General features: G+C 49.0%; 1 protein-coding gene across 2 annotated transcripts; it reads left to right on the forward strand.

Moving 5' to 3' along the window:
- The first annotated feature begins 474 nt into the window (after positions 1-474).
- pnkp (polynucleotide kinase 3'-phosphatase) lies at positions 475-18,906 on the forward strand. 2 transcript variants are annotated; one of them, XM_088619514.1, is made up of 18 exons: positions 475-760; positions 2,662-2,788; positions 5,049-5,095; positions 6,628-6,870; positions 7,247-7,525; positions 8,377-8,456; positions 8,954-9,011; positions 9,663-9,770; positions 10,283-10,354; positions 11,857-11,905; positions 12,914-12,984; positions 13,279-13,371; positions 14,505-14,601; positions 15,033-15,094; positions 16,068-16,177; positions 17,087-17,174; positions 18,522-18,589; positions 18,667-18,906. In XM_088619514.1, the coding sequence occupies exons 2-18, from the start codon at positions 2,662-2,664 to the stop codon at positions 18,785-18,787; spliced, it is 1,773 nt and encodes a 590-aa protein (XP_088475640.1). In that variant the 5' UTR covers positions 475-760; the 3' UTR covers positions 18,788-18,906. The 2 variants fall into 2 exon arrangements, with proteins under 2 accessions (XP_088475640.1, XP_088475641.1); XM_088619515.1 differs by lacking the exon at positions 475-760 and adding an exon at positions 4,372-4,424 and having other exon boundaries at positions 2,660-2,788.
- Positions 18,907-18,918: the final 12 nt, after the last annotated feature.

Raw genomic sequence — 18,918 nt, forward strand, 5'->3', positions numbered from 1 at the left:
TGCCCGTTGCTTGCTGGGATAGACTCCAGCTACCCCTGTGACCCTGTACTGAATAAACATGACATTCAGTACCAGCCTGCCGAGCTTCAGACCTCTGCGAAGTTTGGAGAAAACAAAATTCCAAAGATCCCCAGTTCTGTCAAATTTTCAATAAAGCAACAAAAACATGGGATCTGCTGGTTGTCATTCAGCATTTGAAAATTACAGCAGAATAAAATAGTCATTTTGAATAATTATTAAAATAATGATGCCTCTCCTGCTTTAAGTCCAAGTAACAAATACAGTAATTCCTATGGGAAGGACCACGATTTAAACACATAAAACTATAAAGTATTCTCTACATATGTACATAGTTCAAAATTGAGTAAATGAACTAGTAAATAAGTTAGTTTGCTATTGACAATGACTGTGTGGGTCGATAGCTGCATACCAACGCCAACAGAGGGTCGCCGGAACCATCTTGCGCTGAGCCGGGGGAGGAGAGGGGACAGGTTTCCAGGCGGACCCGGCACAAAGCTGGTGATGGGGGGCGTTTCGGTAGCTGTGGAGTACCAATAATTTGTACTCTGGTTTGTTTTTGTCGAAAATGTCTGCGAGTTCAAAACTAACCATATCGAGCAGAATCTGAAGTAGCATTATTGGCTTTCAAAAAGTCGCCAGTAGTACTGCATATAGGCTGTTGGTGACCATTTCACTCGCCTCAGGGGCGTTTCGCATTATTTTGTGTTTTTCCGTGATTCGGATCATTGAATTGATCGAGGTGAGTACAGCGCATCGTTATGAGCCGTTTCTGACACAGATCTGGGGTCAGCGAGTTGACTAAATTACGTGTCGCTAAAAATATTGCCAGAGGCAAAACGGTCCGTATCGGCTCATAACATTTCCGACAAGTGGGGACATCGTGAAGATTTCACACATCTTTGCAAATGAAGAACAGTGTTTTCTAGTAAAAATCAAAGTTTAGTTTGTAGAAATTATTTTATTGTTACAGTTAGCAGCAGGTTTACATAAGCAAGCATTCAGGTGCACAATAGTGCAGTTTATCTTGTAAAACACTCGCACACAACGACACGACAGTTGAGTATTTTCGCGGTTCATGTACACAATGCCAAAATAAGGTGGCTTTTATCTGAATCCTGGGGACTCCACACTGCTGGTTTTCGTACCTCTAGAGCGCCTTACGTAAATATTTCATCGAAACAAGTTATTTCACTTTGATCTTTTGAAGTTTTCCGTCTTTAAAACGTAAATTTTAAACGTAGGCTTCGAAAAATAGCATTCCCATAACCTAATATGTAACGCAATATTAACATGAAAGTATTATATTTTAAGTTGTTTAAATTATAAAGGCAACCCTCAAACTACTTAGGAACTGAAGCCAACCATGATAGTTTAATTTAATTTTGTGACTAAGATAAGGGTTCAGGTTCAGTGAGGGGGACATTATACTGTAATAATGGCGCCGTCTTTCGGATGAGATATAAAACTGAGGTCCCGAGTCCCTGGTCAATAAAAATCCCAGGGTGTTTCTCAAATAAAGTAGGGATGTCCTGGGAACATTTCCACCTGGTCTTTACCAATCATGAGCGTACTGGTGTGTCATCCAGGTAGGGTGACACACTGGTGGGGGTGGAAGGGATCCCCATTACCTGTCAACAGCTTGTACTGTAGTGGGTAGGAAAGCTCTATATAAGTGTAAGGAAATATTATTGTTGTTGTTGTTGTTACAAATGGGTGATTAAAAATTGTGAAAATCAGGAAATTAACTGATTGGTTTAGTTAATAAGTAAAATAAATAGTCATATCCCCAATTTGTAAGTTATATATATATACCCGAGCAGTTGGTATAATTAGAGGCACACAAAGTCTTTGTTCTCCAGCAAAGCTTGGTGAAAAGAGTTATATTCCAGGCACATTTGGTTAAACAACTGTTTCTTACAATGGCAAGACACAAGCTACACTACACACAACGAAACATGAAACACAGAACAGTTCGCTCTAACAAGGTTCAGAGACTTAGCTCCAGTCAGGTTTGGTTTGGATGAAGTAGGGGCTCTCGCCTGGCGCAAGCTTCGAGTTCTAACTCCTCTCCTCTCAATATTCTTCTCCTCCTGTTTCTTCTTGTGATCTGATATTGTGTGTTTCTGTACTGCTCATTAACAGCCATTAACCTACGATGTGCCTAGGTATACCAAAGTCAACTTTACATTGGCTTCTGATCAAGGGACCCCCACATCTGAACAAACAACCTCTCTGCATTGAGGTTGGAAGTGTTTACTCTGCCCAGTGTCACAGACTTTTATCGAAAATCTCAGAGACACTTCTCAGTCACCTAAACCTGTAATGATGTGTAAGAAAGGGTACTGGGTACAGCCCTGATGGGACACCAGCCCGTTGCAGGGAAGATGCAGACACAAATGTTCACACCAGGACCGATTTTCCCTGAAGCCAATTCCTTTGGAAGGAAACCGGAGCACCTGGAGAAAACCTCATGCAAACCAACAGAGAACATGCAAACTCCACACAGAACAGCACCCCTTCCTCAGCCCTATCTCTCTGTGGCTCTCCCCATGTGCAGATGCCTTGTGTGTTTTTCAGGGTTGGAAGTGCTCTCCCTCCCGGTGTGTTTCGGCGGCTCTCACCCTGTTTCTCCTTTCCCAGATGCACTGTGAGCTGACCAGTCAGTCCGAGGGCGGCCCGGCTGTCCCGCTGGCTGACGGCCGTGCAGTGATACTGGGCCGCGGGCCAGAATCAGGAGTGTCGGACAAGAAGTGTTCCCGACACCAGGGTGAGTCAAAGCTTCAACTGGGATTGATAATAATAATAATAATAATAATAATAATAATAATAATAATTGCTTACACTTATATAGCGCCTTTCTGGACACTCCACTCAAAGCGCTTTACAGGTAATGGGGATCCCCTCCACCACCACCAGTGTGCAGCCCCACCTGATTGATAGATGTGGGGGGGGGACATTGTGGGGTTCTGCAGCACTGATATCCATGTCTCACATTTGGGATAGGGGAGACGGCCCCCCTAGGCTTATATGTTGTAGCTAATTTAGCAGTAAAGTGACTTTTCTTTCCCCATCAATGACTTCCCTATTTAAATCTTCTTTCATTAGAGATAGAGCTGTGATCTACAACACCACGTTCTCTAAGTAATACGGCAGTGCATGGAAAGCTCCTGTCTAACTCCGCGTTTTTGTTATGGAGCGTGCAGAGAAGTTTTACAGTTTCCTTCCCAAAGCTATCCGTCTGAGGTTTTATCTTCCATCTGTAAGCTTTTTGTAAAGCTGCGTGATGTGGGACGGGCCTGGTTTGTTTCCACGGCTTCTGTCGCTTGTGGAAAGAGATCTGGTTAAGTTAGTTAAGGTCTGCTGTTGAATTTACCAAGGAGTTCGTTACGATAAAGGTGATCTTCTGATTCAACAAGTAGATTCCACAGTGATTTGGGCTGTTCTTTCAGTCTTTGTTCTGTATGTAACGTCTGTAGTTAAGCAGTTAACGAGCACCTTCTGAGTGCAAAGCTTACAAATAAAAGATTTTGAGTCTTGAGTGCTTTGCGTTGAAAGATCTGAGCTACAAGAACGTGCAGGCTGCATAGATCTTTAATTTCTTTATTATTAAAGACCACGAACTGCCCGTGGGTTAATTCTCAGAGCTCTGTGTTGTCATGCCTGCCTCTGCCATATTAAAATGATTCAAAACCAGGCAGCGTCATTTTCAGTGCTTATTAATTCAGTACAATATTCATTCACCAGGGGAACACAGGGTGAACATACAAACTCCACACAGACAGCGCCCCAGGAATTGCACCCAGAGCCCCAGGACTGCGAGGCAGTAATGATAACCACTCTGCCGCCATGCCATCTCATGCAAAATTATTGTGTTCTTAAGACTTGACAGGTTCTAAATAAGACACCATGCTGCCCTACTGACGTACGTTTCACATACCATCACAACAACTGTAAATATTGTAACCATGGCTGGTCTATGGAAATGGACTTTGGACAGCTGTGTCTCGTGTTCTGTGTTGCTTTGTTACTCCTATCAGGACGAAATGGGAACGTTGTCTCTCCTGTTTCGTGTTGAAATAGCAGTGGTGCATTGTGGGACTGGCCATGTCTAGACAGGAAGGAGGAGCGTTGCGTGAGTTTGGGTCAGAGGTCAGAGGTCGTGAGTAGTCGGGGTTTGGTGTTAGTCATGCGTAGAAAAGGAACCTCCCCGTTGTGTCTCACAGAGTTGTTGGACTTGTGGTGTTTTACCTCCATTGGTGTCACACTGAGTTTCCACTTGCGCAATCAGATCAGATCAAATGAAATTCTGAGGGTACTGAAATACTTGAGGGATTTATATTTTATTTCCAGAGTGAAAGATCGCTCACGACCCTGAATTGGAAGAAGCGGATAGAAAATGGATGGTTGGTATATTTCCATGCGCAAAGCAGAATCCAGTGGGGAAATGTCACCTTCAGAAATGAACACATCTGAAAACACGAAGCCAAGATGGCCTGTCCAGTGATACAAGATCTGTTCTCTTGCCACTTAAGCTAACTTAGGTGTCAGGTGTTGATGGATTGGCCTCAAAGGCCACACTGCTGTGTGGGTGCACAACCTTTCACAAACGGTGGTAATTTGGAGTTTTCCTATTAAGAAGGAACAACACATGTGGACCAGGTTGTAACGTTAACAAGCTGCAACATCAGTGCTCTGAAGCTGTGCAGATGTTAAGTGTGGAGGTGTGATGCACAGGGCTGTGAGAGTGGTACCTTATTCACCCATTGAATAGCTGCTGCTCTCTCTTCTGACAGTGAGGTTTAATGTATACCGCTGTATAAGCAGCAAAAGTGCTGTTTTTTTTTCAACAATTCTAGACTACAAGCAAACAAATAACGTTTGCTTTTAGGATATGGGGTCTCATTCCAGAATGTAATACAGTGACTGCTCCCTTGTCAAGTTCCAGCTCCTGTGTCTAATATTATCTTGAGGGTGTAGCAGCAGATACGTTCATCTGTATAAAACCCTGTTTCTTCCTCTGTTTCTAGTGAAGCTGGTGGCCTGTTACGAGGACCGGACTGTCACCGTGACCCAGGTATAGTGTTCCTGAACGCTCAGTAGGCCGAGCACTAGATCCCAGCAGATACAGGTGCGAGGAAGAGCCCCAGTGTTCTTCGAACGATTGTCGAGACCTGCTTTTGCTTCTGGCTCTACAAAACGTTCGCGGCATCATCTTGAAGGAACTCTTTGAGATTTCGCCGAGCCGGTGGGGCGACGTGGTCCAGGGGCCTGTGAAAATATGTGTCCGTTTTCAGTTCTCACTGCTGAATCACTTGCTGTGTGGCGCTGAAATGACTCTGTTGTTTTTGTGGGCTCGTCTCTGTCCCTTCTTCTGCTGGTTGTGCTGTCAGTGCATCCCTAACCATGCAGCTCTCATGCTGTGCAGCTTCAGTACCCAGCTAACTGTACGACCTGCGGGTTAATCCCATTGACCTTATCAGATACCGTTTCATATTGATGCCTCATCTAGGTTTTCAGGGTGGGAACATCATCCTGCTTTTTTCCTGTCCGCGGGCTTGCTGAAGGTGCAGCTGTTCCCTGACTGGCGTGATAGATGAGCTCCAGGAAAGTCACCCTGTCTCCTTCCACTTGTTTTCTAACTCTTCATCCAATCCAGGGCTGTGGGGGAGTAACTGCGGAAATTGTCCCTGGTGTGAGGATGTGTGTTTCTGTTTGTCTGTCCTGTGATGGACTGGTGTCCTGTCCAGGGTGTGTGTGTGTCCGTCCTGTGGTGGACTGGTGTCCTGTCCAGGGTGTGTGTGTGTCCGTCCTGTGGTGGACTGGTGTCCTGTCAGGGTGTGTGTGTGTCCGTCCTGTGGTGGACTGGTGTCCTGTCAGGGTGTGTGTGTGTGTCCGTCCTGTGGTGGACTGGTGTCCTGTCCAGGGTGTGTGTGTGTTCTGTGATGGACTGTTGTCCCGTTCATGGTGTACCCCACCTTGCACCTGTTGCTTGCTGTTATAGTCTGTGGCTCAGTACTGGAAGTGGTTAGAAAATGGGTGGATGGTTTAAGCTTTTGTTTCCATTTGTAAAGAAGAATAGGGCAACATTAGACCTTTCAGGTTGAACAGTTTTAACAGTTTATATCAACCTGCAGCTCCCAGCTGGCAGCCCCACTGGAGCTCAGCAGGTGTGAGTCTGGCCAGTACCTGGATGGGAGACTCCTGGGAAAGCTGAGGCTGCTGCTGGAAGAGGTGTTAGTGGGGCCAGTAGGGGGCGCTCACCCTGCGGTCTGTGTGGGTCCTGATGCCCCAGTATAGTGACGGGGACACTGTACTGTAAAAAAGGCGCCATCCATCTGATGAGACGTAAAACCGAGGTCCTGACTCTCTGTGGTCATTAAAAATCCCAGAAAAGAGTCGGGGTGTTACCCCGGTGTCCTGGCCAAATTTCCCCCTGGCCTTTACCAGTCATGGCCTCCTAATAATCCCCATCTCTGAACTGGCGTCATCACTCTGCTCTCCTCCCCACTGAGCATGCGTGGTGAGCGTACCTATCGGGTCATTTTGTCTTCTTTTCCTGAACTGATTGTCTGATAGCCGGGCTGACAGATCTCTCTCTCCTCTCAGCTGGGACCCAACCCTTCCTCCCTGGGCTCCGCTGCCCTGGGCAGAGGCCAGTCGGGCTGTTTGACCGAGCGGGACACTCTCTTCCTGGTGAACGGGAGACACCCCTTCAGAGTCTCCTTCTCGGACGCCCAGAACGGAAGGAGGTCGGTCCCCACTTCCCCCCCAGCGAAGAGGCAGAGGAAGGCGCCGGCATCGGGTCCCAAACGCAGCATCCTGGACTTTTTCGGCTCTCCTCCTAAACAGGTGCGGTGAAGCAGCTGGGGCCTGCTGTTGTGTGTTCCTGAATCGGCGCTGGTGGCGGAGTGGTGCCTCTGTGGCTCGGGATCTGCGCCTGTGGCTGGAAGGTTGCCGGTTCAAATCCCGCGGCCGGCAGAGGAATCCTACTCCGTTGGGCCCCTGAGCGAGGCCCTTAACCCCAACTGCTCCAGGGGTGCTGTATAAATGGCAAACCCCAAGGTTAAAACTCCCGTGCAGCGGCGTGCGGTCAAGCAGTCGGTTGACGTGTCTCCCAGTGCGCTCCTGGGCCCCTGCCCCAGGAGCCGCTGGGAGGAGGTGGGCAAACTCTTGCTGTTCACTTCTGCCGGCGTGGCTGTTCATCTCTTTCCCCTTCCCCCATCAGGCTGGCAGCAGTGCTGTTGAGGTGCCCGCAGGGAAACGGAGGCGCAAGGAGGGCTCTCTGAGCAGGGAGGAGAAGGAGGAGGAGGAGGACAGCGAAGAGCTGGTCATGCAGAAGCTGAGGCAGCTGCAGGAGACGGCCGAGGCCGCCCACGCGGCCACGGGGGTCCCCCGGGCTGCCCCAGGGCAGTCCCCCAGTGTCTCCCCCTGCCCCAGGAGCCGCTGGGAGGAGGTGGGCAAACTCTTGCTGTTCACCTCTGCCGGGGTCCCCGCCAGCGCCAAGGTAAGAGCCCCCCTCCTTCTTTCTTACAGTGATTACTGGGGCGGAGCGGGGGCTCTGCGGCTCAGGATCCCCGCCTGTGGCTGGAAGGTTGCCGGTTCAAATCCCGCGGCCGGCAGAGGAATCCCACTCTGTTGGGCCCCTGAGCGAGGTCCTTCACCCCAACTGCTCCAGGGGCGCCGTATAAATGGCTGCCCCTGCGCTCTGACCCCCAGCTTCTCTCCCTGTCTGTGTGACTCATGGAGAGCAAGCTGGGGTCTGCGAAAAGATCATTCCTAATGCAAGAAATTGTAAAGGGTTAATAAAGTGATGTAATTATTATAATGAAACAGATGTTATTACTACTTTTCCATCCAATCCGCAATGCTAACTCTAACCCCACCCCTGCCGAAAGACAAACAAGCATGAAACAACCCCCCCCAAAAACACAGATACATACCCACACAAGACCTCCCACTCAAGCTCAAACTCTTTAAGTCTCCAGAGCTATACCTTCATACCCAGAGCACACATCATGCGTGAGTACATGTACTGTATGTATCCTGTATCTATTCATTGTCATGCGCATAAATACACACGTGCTCAAATAACAGTAGTGTTTCAGTGGAAACAGCTAAATATATTGTCTGCTCAGCTGTGAAAAAGGCTGGTTTAGTAATAAACATGCAGAATCTGTTTTAGCGCTCTTAATTCCTTTCTAGACTTTTACCTGATACACTGAAATCACGTGACGGCAAACGGGACTGACCCTTGCGTTTTCTTCATGAGTTCCCGTGCAACGTCCTCGGGTCACGGGTTCGATTCTGTGTTGTCTGTCTGAGAAGAGCCATTCTCTCACTCTTCGCTGTTGCCAGATTGCAGGGTTCGACATTGACGGTACCATCATCACCACGAGGTCTGGGAAAGTGTTTCCGACCAGCCCCGATGACTGGAGGTACGATTTCACATCGGTCTGTATCCGTGTTTTGCCTGTGTGTCTCTGCTCTCTCACTCTTTGACTGAAGCGTCCTGTCAGGTGTGATGAACTGCAGCTGTAAGCCTGCCCAGGCAACCTTTAATATAAAGCCTTCAATCTCAAAAATCTCTTCTTTTTTCCCAAGTAGCGTCAGTCATCAGTAAAAACAATTGGTTCGCCCCAGAGTCCTTCGGTTCGGCTCTTTCTTTAAAAGAGTTTATTTTTTTAGGGTTTACAGATCTTTGCTGCCCTCATCTCTGTGTTCAAGCAATTAAAACGGAAATGATTCGTTTTAAAAACTCAGGTCAGTCTTGTCTTTACCACCCCTGGTGGTTTTACCGACTTGCCTCACGAATCATTTATTCCTCCGTTATTCAGATTCCGGCTGTCGCAATCCCGTTTGATCGCTGTAGCTCTCGTCTTTGTCTTTTAACCTGTGTTCGTACGGCAAACCTGTCGGTTTGTGTTTCTGTTAGGGTTCTGTACCCCGAGGTCCCGCCCAGGTTGACACGCCTCCTGAAGGAAGGGTACAAGGTGAGAGCTCTGCCCCGGGGGTGTGTGAAACCTCTCCCCGCAGAGCCGGCAGTGCAGACAAAACCCACTGTGTCCTGGGCTCCAGCGCCGACATTTTCAGGAGTCCCATATGGACGTTTTGCTTGTGGGTAATTCCGTGCCTGCTTTCGATGACGTTAGCACAAAGTGCGTCTCGCCTGGTGGTTTGAAGTGAACATTCGCTGCAAGTCATTGGAAGAGAGTGTAACGGTCAGAATACGGAGCAGAGCGGTGACTCTGTGGCTCAGGATCTGCCCCTGTGGCTGGAAGGTTGCCGGTTCAAATCCCACGGCCGGCAGAGGAATCCTACTCCGTTGGGCTCCCTTAACCCCAACTGCTCCAGGGGCCCCGTATAAATGGCTGACCCTGCGCTCTGACCCCCAGCTTCTCTCCCTGTCTGTGTGTCTCATGGAGAGCAAGCTGGGGTCTGGGAAGAGACAAATTCCTCATGCAAGAAACTGTATAGGGCTAATAATAAAGTGATATTATATGGTGCCAGATGCCTTTGAGGCAGTAACTGCAGGAAAGCAGGGGGGGGGGGCTTTGAAAACTCTCCAGCTTGTTCCCCGTGGCCTCCTGGATTGTGATATGAGTGAGTTACTCTGTGTCTGCCCTCCTGCCCCTCTCTGCCAGGTGGTGTTCTTCACCAACCAGCTGGGGATCGCCCGGGGGAAGCTCAGGCCCGAGGTGTTCAAGGCCAAGGTGGAGGCTGTGGTCAAGGAGCTGGGCCTCCCCGTGCAGGTGGGCTAAACGCTCGGATTCCAGTTCTAAACACCTTCCAAAGTCATATTATTATTGTTAGCATTCCTTGCTTTTCTGGACACTCCACTCCAAAGCACTTGACAGGTCCACCACCACCAGTGTGTGAAAACCCTGAGAGCTGGTGTGTGGGGAGAGGACTGGAGCATCATCCAGGTGGGGCTGCACACTGGTGGGGGTGGAGGGGATCCCCACGACCTGTAAAGAGCTTTGAGTGGAGAGTCCAGAAAAGCGCTATATAAGAAGTCACTGCCAGAGAGGCAAAACATGAAAGTGCTGATTCCACGTGCTAAAACAAGTGGCTGTTCCAAATCGGATATACTGCAGCGTAAGTTGCTGAGTTCACAATGTCGCCTGCTGCCTCTAAGTCCTGGAACGGATCGAGCCGCCCTGCAGCGGGACAGCAGGAGAGTCATTTCCATCCACCCTGCGTGTCCTGCCACCTCCTTCAGGCATCTCTCCGGCACCCATCGGCCTGTTGTCCCGTTTTCCAGGTTTTCGTGGCGACGGGATCGGGGATCTTCAGGAAACCGGTGCTGGGAATGTGGGATCACCTCTGTGGAAAGGTGAGGATGCAGCCGACCGGAATGAGAGTCCGTGTGTCAGTACCCTGAGTCAGCTCGTGTTTTAGGTTAAGGTATTCGCCCCTAGATTCAGGTGTCTGGACGTGCGGTCACGAATTCACAGTGTGACCCGTTTCCTCTTGACAGTCCAGGCCTTCGCATTTTACTGATGATGTCACAGAAACATTTCACTTATCATTCTTTTAACATAACTTTTTATTTAACTTCCAGAAAGCATAATAATAATAATAATAATAATAATAATTCATCACACTTCAATAGCGCTTTTCTGGACACTCCACTCAAAGCTCTTTACAGGTCATGGGGATCCCCTCCACCCCCACCAGTGTGCAGCCCCACCTGGATGCTGCTCCAGTCCTCTCCCCACACACCAGCTCTCAGTGGGGAGGAGAGCAGAGTGATGAAGCCAGTTCAGAGAGGGGGGTTATTAGGAGGCCATGATAATCTCGAATGGTCTAGCACATGAGCTGTAACACTAGACAGGCCCATATGACAGTAGTTTCTGTGCAGATCTCTGAAATCGATGTATTATGAAGTATGCAAAGGAACAGGTCTTTTATGGGGTTTGTTGTTTGCTCGTCTAAACCCTTTTGAGTACCTCGATTATTAGACACTGAAGTGTTCTGCGCTTGTATGCACTTCAGCGTAACATTTTAGCATCATGCCTGGACCGGGACTGACTTGTGTCCGGCATCCCTGCGAGCTCTCAACCCGTCATTCAAACCAGACGTCAGTTAGGCCTTCAGTTGTTCAATCAGGCTCCCGATCTATTTCCAAATCGCTCTGATCGGTTCCCTTATTTGAGTCAGACCACTGAATCGTTGCTCCGTCATTAGAGCTTCTCTCCGTTGTTCGCCTTTCTCTTACTCAAAAAACAAATATTTCTGTTCTCTTCCATCTCTTATTCCCTGGAGCAACAATTCAGAATCATCATTTACATTGAGATTTTTTCCCCGTTTCTTTCTGGTTTGGCTTGTGAGATAAATTTTTTCCCTGTTTTTTATTTTCCTTTCACAGCACCGACTCGCCAGCCTTTTACTCTTCTGTATTTCGGCTGGGAGGCGTGTGCCCTTCGTTTGTGTGTGCAGCTTGCTACTGCAGTAATATCTTAATAATATCAGAATCTTAACAATAATATTATATTAGATCATACTATATTCTAATTAGATCAGTATAATTAGATAATTAGATTGTAATTCTATATTATAATATTATATATGTGATGTATATATTATATATAATCAGATTATACTATATTAAATTAGATATTATACTTAATAATATCTAAAAGTGCTCTGAGTCTTGCACCTGGGCTTCGACATCTTCTCCTGCTGCAGATTCCTACCTCCTGCAGTATTAAACACCCAACAAACCGAATACGAGAAGAAGGTATTGAATCCTTTTTCTTATTAGTGCCCTGTTATTAAGAACCTCATCAAGAGGGTGACTGTTCTCTAACCAGTGGGCTGTCTCCGTCTGCCCAGGCTAACGATGGTGTCACAGTGGACGTGTCCCAGAGCTTTTATGTTGGGGGTGAGTCTGATCCCAATGCTGCTGTCTGCCTGTACCTGTGTGCATCTGCACATGCATGAACTGTTTCATTGAAACATCCATGTATGTCTGTCTGTGCTTCTGTCTGTGTGATGGCAGGTCTCTACACTCTCATGTCTGTCTGTGTGATGGCAGGTCTCTACACTCTCATGTCTCTCTGTGTGATGGCAGGTCTCTACACTCTCATGTCTATCTGTGTGATGGCAGGTCTCTACACTCTCATGTCTGTCTGTGTGATGGCAGGTCTCTACACTCTCATGTCTGTCTGTGTGATGGCAGGTCTCTACACTCTCATGTCTCTCTGTGTGATGGCAGGTCTCTACACTCTCATGTCTGTCTGTGTGATGGCAGGTCTCTACACTCTCATGTCTCTCTGTGTGATGGCAGGTCTCTACAATCTCATGTCTGTCTGTGTGATGGCAGGTCTCTACACTCTCATGTCTGTCTGTGTGATGGCAGGTCTCTACACTCTCATGTCTGTCTGTGTGATGGCAGGTCTCTACACTCATGTCTGTCTGTGTGATGGCAGGTCTCTACACTCTCATGTCTGTCTGTGTGATGGCAGGTCTCTAAACTCTCATGTCTGTCTGTGTGATGGCAGGTCTCTACACTCTCATGTCTGTCTGTGTGATGGCAGGTCTCTACACTCTCATGTCTGTCTGTGTGATGGCAGGTCTCTACACTCTCATGTCTGTCTGTGTGATGGCAGGTCTCTACACTCTCATGTCTGTCTGTGTGATGGCAGGTCTCTACACTCTCATGTTGGACTGTTTCATTGAAACAGTGACTATTAGGTGCACAGAGTGTGGTCTCCTTGCTTGCCCATCCTCTCTTTTTTTCTCCTGTGCCTGAGGGCAGCATTCATGCTCTTTGGTCTGTCCTTAACCTGTCCAGCGTGCCTGTGTTGTACGGGGCTCATGTTCAATCAAGCCGTCCATCTCTTCAGATTTAATAGTAGCTCCGAGTATTTTAAGCCCTGTTCTTTCTCAGACGCAGCAGGCCGGCCGGCCAACTGGGCTCCTGACAGGAAGAAGAAAGATTTCTCCTGCAGCGACAGACTGGTGAGGCTCTTTCTGTGTCGATCTCCTGCGAGGCCGGGCCATTCTGCCCTGCATCCTTTCTTCAGCCCCTCTTCCCGCCTCAGGGATCGCCTCTCTCCGGCTGCTGTCCATTTTGATTTCCACATGTTGAGATTGCAAGCTGTAAAAAGAGACAAAACTGAACGGGGGGGGGACATTATTTCCCCTGACAATACAGTTGCAGCGCGGAGCTGTCAGTGTAAAAAACGGATGGATGATTGGTCCTAAAATGTACGGCGTGTATTTTAACACCTCAACATATTTTTTGTGTGAAAGTTTGCTCTCAATGCAGGACTGCGGTTTCATACACCAGAGGAGTTCTTCCTAGGATGGAAGAGCGCCCCCTTCAGTTTACCCACATTTGACCCAGTAAGGAACAGTACTAACCCTGCCTGCCTGCCTTTTATGTTTTGTGTGTCTGGAGTTTGTCATTGCTTAATGTACAGGAAACAGAGGGGTCATGTGTAGGAGATGAGGACTGAATGCTCCGATGCAGGGCATGTAATTAGTGGTGTCTGTTTTGGGACACTTCCTCATTTTCATCAGTAGTCTAGATGCTGGGACAGCTGGCGAATTAGTCAGGGTCTCAGATGATGCATTAGCAAACACTGTAGAAGCAGCAAAACATTTCAAAAGGTTTTACCCAAGCCTTGCAGATGAAGTTTAATGTAGTTACGCATCAGAAAGATATGTTAATGTAGACATTTACCTCTTCTAGCTTACATTCGAGCTAACGTACTTTGTGCTATATAAATACAATTTTATTGGAAAATTGTGCAATGCAGTATTGTATAGGAGTATTATTCAGAGTACTGTGTCCAGTTTTGGTCACCAAAATACAAAAAAAGATATTGCTGCTCTAGAATCTGTTTGGGTGTGTCCTGGGCTTAAAGGAATATTTTGCGCTGCCAGACCAGAATCTAGACTAGAAGACTAGAAAAGACCTGAATCTTCCTGAGTCTTGAACAGAGAGGACTATGAAGGTACCTCATTCAAGTATCCAGATTCCTCAGATTGCAATAGTGTTCAATTTTATGTTACACTAGTGACACAAGTGGGAACTTTGCGGAAGTGCATTTGAAACTGGGAACAGGAGTGAACCCTTTCCACAAAGGGGGGTGGGAGTGTGGAACAAGCTGCCGAGAGCCTTGTTGTTAAAGCCTGTACTTGAGTACAGCTTCATATTCAAGACACGGCTGGATGGGATCCTCCGCAGTCGGGACAGGAGGCACCACTTTACCCAGACGGTGGTGGGGGTGTGGAACAAGCTGCCCAGCCACGTTGCTGGTGCCGGTCCCCTGGCTTCTTTCAAGAAGCTCCTGGAAGAGATGCTTGAACCTGTGGCTGCTGAAAAAAAACAATGAGCTAGGTGGCTCAGAGATCAACGCTGCTGTACTGTATGTCAGTCAATGTGTTGCCATGAACTCCCCTGTCCCTCTGTGTGGTGGTGCAGTGTGAAATTATTGTTTAGTCATGAGTGTTTTATTACCCCCCTTCCCCAGAGGAAGTGCGACCCCGGTGCCCCTCTGTTCAGCCCCCCCGACGCCTCCCTGACCTCCACAAAGCAGGAAGTCATCGTCGCCGTGGGCTACCCTGCCTGTGAGTCTGCACGCTCTCTACTGCTCGCGGCGTCTTTAATCTGCAGATCAACTCTGGGCAGAGCTCCTCCAGAGAGGACTGGCCTGGCAAGGAGAGAAAGCTCAGGGGAGCAAGACTGAATGTGAGAAAGGGGAGAGACCGACAGGGACACAGCTCGATGAGAGACGGAGATAAACAAGTCTCATGGAATGAATTTGAATTCATTTTTCATTTTCAGGAATTTGAATAATTTAGTAACTAAGGAAATAATTACCGGGCACATTTTTAAAAGTCCAAGTGACATTCTATGTAGCAGTGAGTTGCACATTTGATATATTTTTATGTCTTTGTGAAGGACAAGCTACAGTATTCAGGCCTATTCCACAGTCCCTTTCTTTCATTCATTTCCTCCCTTCTTTTTGCTTTCTGTCCTTCCTCCTCTTCCTCTCCAGCTGGGAAGTCCACCTTCTTCCAGAGCCGGCTCGTCCCCCAGGGCTACGCCTACGTCAACAGGGTGAGTGGAGGGGGCCGTGAAACTGTGTCGGTGCCGCGTCCGCCCCAGGGGTGTGTAGGGGCCTCCCCAAACGAAACATCTCGTCGTTCACCGGCACTTTTGTCTGCAAGGCGCGCGAGGAGACGCAGTTCAGCAGTAACACCGGGGTTCCCAGCCAGACATCAGTGTAGTTTGTAGCACCACGCTGCCTGTCTCGAATTGGCAGAGAGTTGGAGCTTAGTCCTGTCTCAAGGTCGGATTGATCAGGAATTTGGGTTCCCGATGAGCAGGTGCCATCATTACACCGGGCAAAATTCATGATCCGAGCCTTCTCCCAGGATATCCGCAAAAGATTTTAGCCCAGTGATGCCATCTCTGCCGAAACCCAAACACAGAAGCGGCAAGGCATTAAAAGGTCACCGGCTTAACAGTCTGCGTTGTCAGTTGGTCCCAACGGCCATCCTTACCTGATCGTTCGACGTGATACTTCGGTGGATTGAAGTTTGTCTTACGCACCAGTGCAATGAAATGCTTCTTCGCATGTGTGCTCGGGTACCGAGACATTAAAGGAGCCACCCAAAACATAAACGCAGAACAGCAGCAGCACAAAGCTAAATGGCATACAGCTCAGACAAGCAGCGTGAGAAGAGAAAAAAGCTTTGTATGAGTCGGCGGTAGGGGTAGAGTTCGGTAATCTGACAGCTTGTGGGAAGGAACTGTCTCTGAATCTGACGCAAGAGACTACAGAGGCTCAGGCCCCTTCAGGATGGGGCTTCTCGATATTTCTTGATGGGAGAGGGCAGTGAGAGTGCTTAGGGCGTCCGACTGCTTCATTCACTCTGATGCAGCCAGCGGGGCAACAAAATATCAGAGCTGAGCCACCTCTTTGTGTAACCTGCTCAACGATCCGCGTTGCCGGTCGGTCCCAGTAGCCGTCCTGACCTGCTCTTCCCACGCGGGAGATTAAAGAGGTTCTCTGCCACCTCTCCCGCAGGACACCCTGGGCTCCTGGCAGCACTGCGTCTCTGCCTGCGAGAGCGCTCTCCGCCAGGGCCGCCGCGTCGCCGTGGACAACACCAACCCCGACCCGGAGTCGCGCAAACGGTGACGTCCACGAGCGCCTCCCGCAGGCCGCCCGGCTCGCTGCCCGACGCCCCCTCGCCGTCTCTCTGCCTCCCGCAGGCTGCCCGGCTCGCTGCCCGTCACCCCCTCGCCGTCTCTGCCTCCCGCTCCACCCTTCTCTCTCTCTCCTGACCGTCTCTGGGCCGCGCTCTCGGGGGAGGGGGGCCCCGACCCTGCGCCCTCATTTCCACGTGGGGTGCAGCTTTCCAGTGTTCAATCCAGCCATGTTCTAACTGCTTCATCCGGTACAAGGTCACAGGGGAGCCGGAGTCTGTCCCAGCAAGCAGCGGGCACAAGGCAGGGTACACCCTGGATGGGGACACCAGTCCATCGCAGGACACACACACAGATACACTAGGGCCAGTTTTACCAGAAGCCAGTTAACCCACCGGTCACTGGACTGTGGGAGGGAACTGGAGCACCTGAAGGAAACTCACGTCAACATGGGAGAACATGCAGACTCCACACAGACAGCACCCTGGCAATCGAACCCAGAGCCCCACTGCTGAGAGGCAGCAACGCGCACCACTGTGCCACCGTGCTGTCCCTCTCTGTTTAATGTGGTGTCAGTGACGTAATATAACAAGATTACTGTGTTTCTTTTTAATCTTAGGTGGCATAAGTAGGCATGTGTTGATTAAAATGATGTCTTGTGAAACATGCTATAGAAGTGACTTCGGAGATAACTACAAAAGCAGTTAAGATACTAAAGCAGATGCCTTGACAAATTAAAGCACTGTTTTCCCTCTTTCTCTGCTCCTTACATGCTAACATTTATTTCTACACCTGCTCGTGCTTGTTCCCTCCTGTCGCTGTCTTAATCTCCATCTTTCCTCCCCTGTTCTGTTCTTGTCTGCTTGTGTTCTCATCCCTTTTCCTCTCGCCCCTCAGGTATATCGATGTGGCCCAGAGAGCGGGCGTCCCCTGTCGCTGTTTCCTCTTCACTGCATCGCTGGAGCAAGCAAAGCACAACAACAGGGTCGGTATCCCGAGGTCAGAGGTCGGGCTGCTCTGCGCCCGGCAGACGCGTTCGCCTCATTCCTGCCCCCTCCGCCATCCGCCCATTTTCTCACCACTTTATCTAGAACTAGGTCACAGGGGAGCCAGGGCCTTTCTCAGCAAGCAACGGGCTGAAGGCAGGGTACACCCTGGGCAGGACACCAGTCCATCGCAGGGCACACACAAATACAGCACAGTCTCGATTATCCGACAGTCCGTTTTATCCGACATAGCAATCAACATGCGATATACATATGTGCTACGTGCTGTATGCGTGCGCATGCATGATATTTTGCCCAATCCCATGCTGCTTTGGCAGATACTGCCATTGACGTAGCTTCGCCTGTTCGTCTGCGCTCGTATACGTCATTTTATTATTTGAGGAGAAACATGTCAAGTGCAAAGAGAAATAAAGTGATCTGTAGATTCCAGGATCGAACACAGAAATTCGATTCAGCAGATGATAACGCTCGTCAGAGAGAGGTGCATCATGTGAGGAGCTCAATGAAGAAGAACAGGTAGTGTCACCCAGCTTGCTACAGGAAGCAGGTGTTATGGGTGCGTGCAGGATCGCTACAGCCCGTGAGATCCAGAGCATTTCTGTGTGTGACAAGAACAGGCCGCGCTTATCAGTGCTGTGGTCTGCCGGACAATTTCCAATTTGAGGATAAAAACGGGGGGTTCAGACAGCCGATGTAATGGTGCAGGAGCCCTATTTCTCCATGGCAGCGTGTGGCCTCTGGAATTATATGTTAGATTAAATCACGACCGCAAAGAGATGTGCTGCCATGGGGTTTGGTGGACACGGAGGCATGGAGTCACAAACCTACACAGAGGTGGCATGTAAATGCTTTCTCCTGAATCATTCGAATATTTTTTATCTCCATTGACACACGGATCTCAGCCTTCACCTGTCCTTGAGGTGTGCTGGGGTGCTCTTTGTTGCAGAATCACGCAGGGCCCTTTTAGGAAATGACCTTGCTTGCTTTTGTATATCTTTTCCCTCCGACTTGATCATGCATCACCTCCTTTTTTAGTGACAGTTGATGTTTTGGCCCAGAGAGAATAGCTCTGAAATACAGAGCAGGGCAGCGCAGGGCCTGGCTGCCAGTAGCACCCGGCACCCCCAGGGCCGTCTGCTCCTGATCTGGGTGATCCCGGTAATCCGAGCGTGGTCAGTGTTTTCTTTTTTCACTGGTCTTCAGTGGACTGTCTGCCATCTTGCATTGTAGCTCTGTGGCCAAATTTCACATTTCACATAAACAGTCAGGAAGTTGCCACGTCTCGTATGAATGCCTTCCATCCGATTTCTCCCTCTTTCTCACAGATCCGGGAGATGAATCCCTCTGGGAATACTCACGCCACGGTCAACGACATGGTTTTCAACAGCTACAAGTGAGTTTCTCCGCCGGTCCTAGCGTCTCCCTGTACCGTATGTGCTGGGATTAACCGAGCTCTCTCTCCCCTTCCAGGAGCAAGTTTGTTGCTCCCACGCTCTCCGAGGGCTTCTCCGAGATCCTGCAGGTTCATTTCGTACCGAACTTCCCAGACGAGCAATCGGAAGCGCTGTACAAGCAGTTCTCTGAAGGGTGATTGGGTCCTCCGCCCTCCAATCACGACACGTTTTAGGTAGATTTTTAGCGTCCGCACTTAACAATGTCTGATATTTACTAAACACGTTTTTTTTGTTTATTAAAGTCAATAAATCTCAACTTCACATTGTT

Source organism: Lepisosteus platostomus, chromosome 25 (genome assembly GCF_059453375.1).
Source record: "Lepisosteus platostomus isolate fLepPlt1 chromosome 25, fLepPlt1.hap1, whole genome shotgun sequence".
NCBI classification, from domain to species: domain Eukaryota; kingdom Metazoa; phylum Chordata; class Actinopteri; order Semionotiformes; family Lepisosteidae; genus Lepisosteus; species Lepisosteus platostomus.

Bases quoted from the DNA above. Each gene is read 5' to 3' on its own strand.
- pnkp (XM_088619514.1), top strand. From the start codon at position 2,662: ATGCACTGTGAGCTGACCAGTCAGTCCGAGGGCGGCCCGGCTGTCCCG. The intron at 6,871-7,246 runs GTGCGGTGAAGC...TTCCCCCATCAG, and splicing joins TCGGCTCTCCTCCTAAACAG to GCTGGCAGCAGTGCTGTTGA. The intron at 17,175-18,521 runs GTCGGTATCCCG...TCTTTCTCACAG, and splicing joins AAGCAAAGCACAACAACAGG to ATCCGGGAGATGAATCCCTC.